General features: G+C 40.0%; 1 protein-coding gene across 1 annotated transcript in view; it reads left to right on the top strand.

Moving 5' to 3' along the window:
• The window catches only part of ncf4 (neutrophil cytosolic factor 4), a 30,815-nt gene extending 24,736 nt beyond the window's left edge, over nt 1-6,079 (top strand). The window contains exons 8-10 of the mRNA XM_070856628.1: nt 2,407-2,558; nt 3,216-3,281; nt 5,675-6,079. Coding sequence (XP_070712729.1) covers nt 2,407-2,558; nt 3,216-3,281; nt 5,675-5,882 — 426 coding nt within the window. The 3' untranslated portion in view covers nt 5,883-6,079. The remainder of the gene's footprint in view (nt 1-2,406; nt 2,559-3,215; nt 3,282-5,674) is intronic.
• Nucleotides 6,080-11,071: the final 4,992 nt, after the last annotated feature.

Here is an 11,071-nt window from a genome sequence, read left to right as displayed (position 1 = left end):
TTTGGGCTTAATCCAAAACCAGCAACCTTTAGAGGCTGCAGAACTGTAGATACACTCAATGATTTTTTTCACACATCTGATATTGTGTCACAAGCTTGATAAACAACACTTGCTCCACTGCAAACACTTTGCAAACACTCAAACCACTGGACAAAAAGCCGTCAGGTTACCATCATCGTAACATCATTCAGAGGTATAATCTCCTGATCTTCGACAGCTTTGTATGTCTCACTGATGCTAGTGCACAAAGTGATCAATGTTCCTGCCCCTCTCCCATTAAAAGAGTTCACATCACTGTGCTCAGATAACAGGAGGACAACTAGGATGACCAATAGAGGTGACTGGGCGATACAACACAAAACTACTGAGTTTGGCAGATAATCCTTCTCTGCAAGCTCAGTACCAAGTTATGTAAGAGAGTGCTGCAGCTTTCCTGTGAGATCAGTCCAGTCATGTGCCCATCATGCATAAACGCAGAATGTGTTGTATAGTGAATATGTACTTTCTTGTCATTCTGTTTCTCTACCACAGTGTGAATTTTCTTAATAGAGATGGTATTTTCCGTTCATGCCAAGGGACTACAGATGTAAATCAGTTTATAGCTAATTCTGGTACAGCTAAAAAGCTATGCACTGTCCCCGTCAAACAAATAGCATGAATAAGTAGCACAAGAACAAGAGAAAGACGGGGGAGGTTGATGCTGATGTGGTGGGAGAGATGGAGTGAGAATCAACATGGAGGAGGAGGACGACAATGCACTTATCCTGCCCCTGGCTTTCTTGAGAGATCCAAAAATCATAACAGAGAACACTGATAATCTCTTAATCCTTACACAACAATGCAAAACACTGTTTTGTAGTTCTTTTTTGGCAACTTTGCATCCATGCTAGTAGTAAGCGTTTTATTTTTTGGGGTGGGTGAGGTTAATGCAACACTTACAACTTGTGAAAAGTTGACTGAGTGCCTTTGATTTAGTCACTGGACAGAGCGGCTGTGGGTGGAAAACGTGACAAATCCAACTGGTAGACTGGTGCAATCAAGGTAAATGTTGTGGAGAGAAACCTGAGCAGTTTCAGGGTTCCCAGAGACAATGAGAAATACTTTCTATCTGAGTTTCAGTTCTACATCTATCAGCCAGGTTATCCTTCGCACCACCATATACATAAAAACAGAGGGAAGATCTGGGTTAATTGTTTATGGCTGTTTAGGGTTACAAATGACCAGCAATTATTGATATGAAGTTATGTCACACTGAACAGACACTATTACACTTTATTATTCCCCAGAAGCAGGACTTTAACTTTGAGTGTAACACATTTTTCACTTGTTTTCCAAATGTGCCCAATGAGAAACAGACTTCACCTCCATCTGTCACACTGATGATGCTCAGTGGCCATCAGAAAGCGATTGAACTGAGCGGCTATAAGGTGTTCATGCAGATAAAGGTTTTTGTAAAAAAAGACTGTTCATCCGTTATGCCTTAAAGAGCCTAAAGAAGTCTCTGAGCCAGTGTGGGACCTGGCTCAGAGACTTCTTTAGGCTCAGATCTAGAACAGATTATATTAAAAACTGGGGGAATTCAGTTGGGCTTTCTAGGAAGGAGGTTTTTGCCATTCTCTAATTCTCTAATTTATCTCAACTCAACTCTGAACAAGTAAACAAATCTATATTTAATTCAGGGAGAGATTTCTTACCAGTTATGGGTCTAACTGGGCAGTGGACATAGACAGAAAGATAAAAGGCAATTTGGACATTTTGTAAACTGGAAGTTTTGCAAAAATACATACAGTAGGTTCATCTTGTGTTCACCCACAAAGGGCGTTCCACTACTTTTTTACTGACAATGATTCTACTGCAGAAAAGCGATCTACTGTACTCTTATCTAATCTAGCAAACTTTTTTGTTTCTGATTGTTTCATTAGAGTTCAAATGGATTCATTCTGTACAACATTTTTAACTAAATTATTGCAGCATTATGACATTAACAATAATCTTTACAAGTGGTGGCTCCAAGTTAGAGAATGAGCGAGAAATTGATTTTACTGTTGCTTGATCACATGGATGTAAAAGAACATAAAACTGCTGCCTCGTGTTGCTGTGTGTGCGTGTGTGTTTATACAGACACACACATTCAGATACCAGGGGTGTAGTAAAAAGCCTGTATGGTTGTGTTGAGTGATTGTAACATCAGCAGGGTATTATGAACGGGCTAATTAGTCTGGAAAACTTCTCACCAGATACATGTTCATGCTGCTGTCTGGTGTTTTTCCTCTTTAAATCATCATCTCATCTCATCTCATCATCACATCAGTGCCCCATCACTCCATCTTCTGGGACTCTACTTATTTGCTATTGGTCATTAATCCTTCTTCTCTTCTGCCTTCTGTCCTCCTGTCTTTTCTTCAGGGCACAGTGAACAATCAAACGGGCATTTTCCCACAATCCTTTGTGAAGATCATTAAGCCCCTCCCAGAGAGTGACTCAGGAGGAGAGAGTGAGGGCCACTGCTACAGCTGTCTGCGCTGCTTTCTGCTCACCCCCTCTGGAGTCGACACCAGGTCTGTTAAGAAGCGTGTGTGTATATGACAGGGATTAATAATTTGATATTGATAAGTTAACAGGATGTCTATTGTTAGGTGATTCTGATTCGGTCATAAAAGCTGCGAAAAGAGAAAAAATTGAAATAAAGTTTTGAGGAGGAGAAAAAGTGTTAATATAAATAAATAAATAAATAATATATCTGACTCTAACATTTAAGTGTTTAATGCTACCTGAACTTGCTACTGTTTATTCTGGCACATAGACTGTATATAAGAAGTGGACGTAACCACTGTGATGTCACCTATTAGCTTGTGGACTACTGCGTTTAAGCCTTGAGTTTCACCTTACGGCTTCGCCATCTTCGTTTCATGGCCGTCGCCAACTTGGTTTTTTGGAACCATGAGTAGTAGACCTGCCCAAAGCATACCCTGCTTATCATCTATTTTTACTAAAGGAACATTATGCTGTGTTGAAGAGGACTGTAGACTAGCTACTGAGACCATAAAGTCATTAGGGAAGTGTTTACTGAGGTAACAAATCAAGTAAGAAGTTGGCTCATTTTTGCAACCAGCAGCATTGCTGACTTTGAGAAATAATTCAGGTTTAAAGCACTTGGCTCCACTTTTACATTTTACATCTGCTTTAATGATATGATTGTGTGTTCCTTCTCACAGAGATGTGTGTGTGCAAGAGGACCTCACTATCCAGCCGACACACAAAGACCTACTGTCTCGTATGAGGTAGGTGTACACCAAAATCTAGACCCTCCTATAACTCACTATCACTTTTCTTTGTAGCGCTGGAGCCACAAAAACTATTTGATGGACACTTAAATGAGTGTGTTTGTTTCATTTACACCCCTGTGGGAAACGGTGATTGAGAGGAATGTGAGGATCATTATTGTAGGTGTTAAGAGCTGACTGGTTTTTAGCTGTGGAGGGGAAATTATTGTATGCAACCTCACACCTGTGACCGAATTCCAACACCTTCCAAAAAATGTGATAATGGAACATATTTGATGAAAGCTGGAAGTGGAAGCAGTGAAGTATGTGACAGTTACACCATTTTTGCATGAAAGAATTAACAATCTCATGTTAGCTTTTCCCCACTTTCCTACTTCGCTACTAGAAGAACGTCAATGAAAATGGACCAATTTGTCAACTGGCTTTTTTTTTCAACTCGGCTTTGTAAAGCTTTTGTGTTTAACACGTGTCATGGAAGACATTTTAATAACTTAGGCTTAGAAATATGGAGATTTAGATCCCAAATTCAAGTGTTTTGTCCATCAGTCTTTGCACAGCAGAGTAGATTTACATATCTTGCGTTAGACCTGGAGATGTACTGATGAACTAAGGTGAGTTCTGACCCTTGTGACCACATTTAAGCATTTCTCTCCCTCGGTATATTTCGTGTGTTAATTCCAGAACAAATAAGGATGAGTAAGTCCATTAATTCACCGGCCTGCCCTGAGGGGCACCGTGCGTAGCCGTGGTGCACTGCAAACCTGCAAATTGCCAGTTGCCAATCATCATCGCTCATCAAATTAGTTCCTGCGGGACCTCCAGCAGCCACCCCGCAGCACCCCTCCCCTCTGACAGCACCACCATCAGCGGATGCATATGCTCATTACACCATCATATCTGTCCTTCTCTGCCTTTTTCTCTTTCCCCCTCTCCCTCTATCTCTCATTATCTGGTCATTTAGATAGGTGAGTGCTACCATGATTAGCCCTCCCCATTCATAATCAGTTCATTTCTTTCGCTTATCTGCTCATTATTGTTTTTCTATGTTCAAGGCCTATTGTGCCCTGGAGTAGGATGGATGAGACAGTGGTCTAGAGTTTTAATATGGCTTAGCACCGATAAATGGAGAGGAAGAGTGAAGAAAGGGGAGGGTGGTGGTGGAGGTATGAGGACACAGTAAGTAGGAAAACAGAAGAGAGAGGATTGCATCATGTAAAACAGGAAAGAGGAAGAGTCTTATAAATAGTGAGGAAGGACTGTAGTTACCGAAAATGTTGCCTGCCTAACATCAACATTTAACATTTTAACATTGAGCATTGTAACATATGATGATAATGGTGATACTATCCTCACGCATTTGCCGAACTGAATAACATTGTGACCATTGTGACCATTTGATGGTTTCTATGTTTCAACAGGACTCAATATTTATTTGCATGTCCTTCATCAGATGTATCACTTGCTCATGCTTTGCCTCCAGGAATCCTACAAAATGTGACTTTCTGTTTTTTCTATGTCTCTCTCTTATTATTTCCTCCATAAAAACACTAAAAGTAGTGAATGAATATAGAGAAGGTGGTGCGGGACTCAAAATTTCCTTTGGTCCAGCACATGTTTTCATGATGATAATTCTCACAGCAACAATTTTAATTAAACCGTAATATATCAACAAAGGCCTTGTGGGGGCAGTCATTTCCTTTGCTCGACGTATGATGCAGACTTTTCTTATAATGTTGTCACGAAATATCTTTATTGCTTCTAACATAAAAGTAAACCAGCACTTAATATGAAAGAAGCATAAAAGTGTGTTTATTCTCATAGAACAGTCTGAATAAGTCTGAATGTCTTCCGGCACAGTAATAATGAAATAATAACAATAAAATACCAATCCTGTGTTGTATTACATTATACCGCTTGATTATGCAAATATGCATTTGTTGTGGGTTTTGTATCTTTTTTTTGTCCTCATGAGAACTAAATAAGCTTGTGAGTCACAAAAACTGTAAAAGTTCCAACATGAAGTGATTTTGGTGCATCTGACATAAACAAATGGTTTTGAACGAATGTTTTTTATTGTACATGTGCATGCAAAGATATTTAAACATGTTGAAAGCCACATTTCAACAGCTACAACACAGATTAACAACGTGATGGTTGTTTATTGCAGTTCTAATGTTACTCTAAGCAACTTCACCCTCTTTTTATTTGCTTTTTGGACGTTTGCCATTCGATATTTCATCACTTGATAGGATTGTTTTGTTCAAACCTGAGTCCGATGGCATGATATATTATACTTCAATTAATAAAGTTGAAAAAGGAAACATGTCTGAGCGTTAAAATATCAGAGCTTGACATCATTCTCTCCCCGTCCTCTCCTCGCCTCTCCTCAGGAACGTCTTCAAGGAGGACGACATCGCCCTGAACTACCGCGACCAAGAAGGCGATCTCATCCGTATCCTCGACGACGAAGACGTCCAGCTGATGATTAAGGAGAGCAGACGTCGGCAGGGCGAAGTCAAGAGACCTGTCAATCAGTTTCCATGGGAACTGCACGTGACCATGACCTCTGACCTCTCTGTGTACAACGTTGAGGCCTGAGCGGGTTGAACTCCAGTGAAGTGTAGGAGGAATTTAGTATTCTTGTATCAGAACAATGAACTTGACCAAGTGAATGTTGTTGCTGATGTTGCCTCTACGTGGTTTGTCTTTTCCTTTCATGCTAAAACTGTCACCGCTGTTTCAGAGAATAACCATTACATTTCACTTAGTAATAAACTAATTTAATAGCATGTTTACATTTTGCATGATTGAGTGCTTTGTCTTGTTGGAAGCAAGGTTATTATAGTTAACTAAAACTAGACTAAACCTTAAATATACAGGAAATGGCTTAAGTTTTAGTCTTTGTCAGTTTGGTCAAATTCATCAATACAACAAGCATGAGGAGGCTTTGGTGCATCTGGGATGTCTATGTGACTGTAAATCTGCCTTCACAAAGCTGTGTGTTTGTATTGTAATACCAATTGTTCACATTTCTAAATCTTGCCTTGACAAATGACCTCCATATTATAATTAAAAAAGCTCAAACTAATATCAAAACTAATCAAAAACAAATTAAAACCAAAGTTTTTTAACATATTAAAACTAAACTGAGGTGAGGAAACCCACAGAATTTAAACTGAATTAGATAAAAAGAAATTGAAAATACCCTTATCGCCCTGAGTGGAAGTTGTTGCTATCAGTTGCTGTATACTGGAGAGGCAGAGCAGCACACAGCCTGATGCACACACCGTTCTCCTGGAAGCCTCGCCTCAGGGCAAAGAAAACCCAGATCTACAGTTTACCTTGTACATTTGCACATCTCAGCGATGGGAGGTTTTAAGAGGAGGCCTTACATTTAGACATTCTTGTACACAAATCTGAGTATAAGTGTGCAGTTTCTCATCTTCCATGACATATTTTCAAATAAAAGAAGAACCTTGTAAGTCATCAAGCAAAATAGCAGCTTCTCAAATGAGGATTTGCTTTTTTTTTCTCGGCTTAATATCACTGAAAACTGATCATCTGGATTGCTGACAAAACAAATCATTTGACAGTCACCTTGGGAATTCAGGACTATGATGGATGCTTTTCACTCTTTTCTGACATGACAGAAAAAAAAAAGGATTATTTGATTTATCAGAAAAAATAACAGAAAGCAAATGAATCAACAATTAGAATCAATTAATCTTCCTCTAAGTGTGGAACTAGTTCAGGCAACCATCACTCTGTACTTGTCCCATGTTAGTTGTATATGTGGGATATATAGGAAGAAGGCTGTGCTCCAGGAATAGCTGTATGTGACTGGACCTTAATATATGTTTATGTATTACCATATTTACCACTGATTACACCCTAAGGTTGTGAATCAATGTCTGCTGTTGAGGTGATGTTTTGAAATAATTCGTCATAAGTAGTAAAATCTACATTTTAAAACTTCAAATTCAAACCTCCAGTCAACGCTCCATGTCTCACTCACAACCTGCGTATACATTTTATCCACATGTCTGCATTTTATTCACACTCGCCTCTGGAAATTCAAATGCTGTATCGCAACTGCTGGCTGGACAGTTTTTCCTCATCTCAAATGCAAAGTTATTCTTCCCATATTCCTCTTTAACAACCTCTCCTAGGCACCGTGGAAGTTATGCATCTTTAAAAGTTGCGTACGGCTCTGGAAGCGACTCATAGTTGCCCACATGTAAGTGTAAACACCCAGGTGCATATCTTCTCTCTTTTTCTAGGAGCGAGCGTTAGTGGAAAATCCAGAAGGAGCGTATGCATGTTGATTCTGTGATGGATTGGATTTGACATCTTTTTGACAGAGAGGGAGAAATCCCAATTATTTTAGACCACTGTCCAAAACAACAGTTATTACTGTTACACAGTTAATTCTATCCTGAGATATAGGTAGAGTCCCTGGACACACGCAGGTGTAAATAGAGTTTTTTCAGGTGTTAATGGGTTTTTTGGTGATGTTTTTTTTTTTTAATTCTGATCTTGGATGCACATCAGTACAATTCACTGCCATGCAAATGCCATGTCGGTGTGATTGTACTGATGTTTGTGGTCTGAAGCAGAATAAGCAAACCCTGAACTAGCAGCAGCACACACTGCACACGCAAATACACTCATGTAAAAATACACAAGTGAACACGCACACGCACTTTAAAGTACAGGGAGAATTAAATGGATGATTAAATGGATAAAGAGGACATGTCCTTGATAAACCTGTTTATCTGTGTGGTAACTTAATGTACATATTACTCTGTTTCCAATTACATCTATTGCCTTTTTCATTTTTTAGGAGTGCCTGAGATTTCCCTATTTCCAGCGATTGACAAGCACTGTGACTTTGGTGTGACCTTGGCAGAGCCGGAGTGAAATAAACACTCTGCGGTACTTTGTGATGTCACTGGAAAGGCAGCCGTACCTCATGTCCACAATCACTTTTTACTGCATACGTTAGTGCTTTGGCTGCATGAGGCTTTTTCATTGCTTCCAGTCACTGCCTTGCTTTTGTTGCGATAAAAGGAAGCACCCATTGGTCTCAACCTGCTGTCACATTTTCCACATTTTACATTTGGCTCATGTTCTCATCAACTCAGCAACTTAATGCTGAGTGAGTGTGCAGTGCTGCAGGTCCTCTTCAAGGACACAGCTTACTGATGGACAATGTGGCGGTGAAGAGTTGTTTTTATGGGCTTCCTCTCAAATCAGAAATGATCCCCTTATTTTAGCATTTAATTATAATACCCATTATTATTCATTTCAAGTGGAGTTGTGATTAGACATGTTCTTCATACGCTACTGAGAAATTCTTGTTGGCATTAGTAAAAAAAAACATTTCCGTAGTTGATGGGTTGATAGCATTTTCAGGTTTTCACCTTTTGGTCATGAATGTATGATAAACACTGAATACCAGGCTGCTGTTTCCAATATTTCCCAGTAGCCATTTGTAATACTGCAATGTAAAACCCCTGCCGCCTAAAAAGCAATTCCACATAGACCGCTATAGTAAAAGAGGTGTCTGTAAAACTGTTGGCAGGACACCACCTGCTGTAAAAATGGTCAGTTATTACTCTATATGCTGTATATTTTTTAAGCCATGGGGGTTTAATCTTTGTAAAACTTCTCCAAAGCCCAGGAAAGTCACTTGGATGACATTACAAGTGTTTTTTTTACGGTCTATTGGTACGAGCCATTCACTCGTGAGGCCGGGCCAGAGGCATGATGGGATTAACACTAATACACATATTCATTGGGCTGCAAAACCCAAAACCTGACCCAGAGGCTAGAGTCTTTTTTTTTTCAGTGGACTCAATAGGTGCCAGTTAGGCCTTTGAAATCCATTTCATACAATATACCTGTGATTTTATTGATGTAACTTCTGTTAATATTTCAACGTTTTGGGAAATAAGCTTATTTGTCTTGTTGCCAGGAGTTAGAGAGGATCAGTCCCACTGTTATCTTAACTTAGCATAAAGACTGGAAGCAGCCTGGCTCTGTCCAAACGTGACTAAATCTGCCTACGGATGCAGTGACTTTCTGGACTTTCTGGAGAAGTCGAGTGTAAAACCACAACCTGTGCTTTCTATGTATCCAGGTTTTGCATTGATTATACAAATGAGAAAATGTGTTGATTAGTGACATTTAGAGGTGTCAGTAGGTGGATTTTGTTTGCCAGACTAGCTTAGGCCAACTTACTAACCTTAATATATTTATCGGTAAATTGTATTAATTTTAACCTGAACATTTAGGAATAATTAATCTCATGACTGAGGGTGACCGAGTGACTACTGCAGGACATTTTTCTTCCTGTATGTCTTTATATTTCTCTGCTGATCTGACCCAGTCTGTCTGCTTGACATTCTATCACTTTCACGCTGTGTGTCTCCGTCCGTCAGTCATCCTCAGCCTCTTTATGCCTCATAACCTACTCGGCGAGAAAGGGCAGACTCTATCTAAGTAGCATGTTCTTCAGTCAACCTTTGCCCAAGATTTAATTATCAACATTCATCTTTGCGGCCATGACGGCCTGTTGTACATCTAATTATGCTCATAATAAATGTCATTAGAGCCAGAGTAATGTCAGCTTGTGAACTAGCCATGTACCATGAACCGTCAATGAAACGTGGGGAACATGCTCAAGTAGGAAACAGCTGGAAATAATGGAATGAAATTTTACATTTATTTCAGGTCTCAGCTGAGCCCTTAAAGCAGATGAATGGATATCGGTTGATAACGTGACGCATTTGGACCCAACATGTCCAAGTAAACATGATCCTCAGCAGAGGACAAGATGGAAACTCACAAATAATGCCTGCTGCTTTTCAGGGTGTCTGACTGGTTCACTGAAGGCTTGTTAGACTGATGCTGGACCTGTCAAACTCTATGCTCAGGCATCTGAATCCTCTGGGCTTTAGACTCAAAGAAAGGGATTGCAAAAGTTGTGAGGACGCAGGCAAGAGGTGGGCCAGCTGTGAAACAGATGAGACGTTAGTTGGTGGAGATGCCGGCAAGGACGAAATCTTGTGGTGCCGTAGCTCTTAGAGTGGGAAACAGGCAGAGCTGATGAGAAAACACTGGGAATCACCAGCAGGAACATGAAGACAGATGCAATACAAAAAAGTTGGCTCAGGGAAGATAGTGTACTATCAAAGTGTACAGAAAGAAAGTGGACAACAGACTGGATTAAGATGGAGGCGAGAGCACCCATCAGGTTAACTGGCAGTCAGCTTTGCTCACTGTCCTGCTCATAGGGGCTAATAGTTGGTAACGAGGGGCAGGAAAGCTGGACTGGAAACAGGCAAACAGGTTCAGAGCTGGAATCTGTTGCTTTAAACAAAATCCTCTGCTAAATAGATAAATGTTTCAGCCAGGTAACAGGTTAACTGCTTACAGACGGAGGAATGAAAAATGTGCTGAAATGTTAAGGGAGAAAGGCAACATCATCTGGCAAAGATGTTTAGTGAATTTAGGACGGCTGTATACACCCCGTGATCACAGGAACTGGCACTAATTTGTGTAAAACCCGAAGGGCCTGAAGGTGGAAATTCATCTTATTGACCTTTACCTTGAATAACAGAGTGAGAGAGGAAGCTCAGCTTAAAACATCTCAACACAGACGATGTTTGAGATGCAATTAATAAAGATACTGGGTTTCATTTGTGTTGTAATGGTGCCGTGAATCTGATGCTGGAATAGATAAATGTAACCAACTTGGCCTAAATTTACCAACATGTGGTTGG

The sequence above is a fragment of the Pempheris klunzingeri genome, chromosome 3 (genome assembly GCF_042242105.1).
Source record: "Pempheris klunzingeri isolate RE-2024b chromosome 3, fPemKlu1.hap1, whole genome shotgun sequence".
Lineage (NCBI taxonomy): Eukaryota > Metazoa > Chordata > Actinopteri > Acropomatiformes > Pempheridae > Pempheris > Pempheris klunzingeri.
Note: the sequence above shows the minus strand (reverse complement) of the source record. Positions and strands in the feature narration are given on the sequence as shown.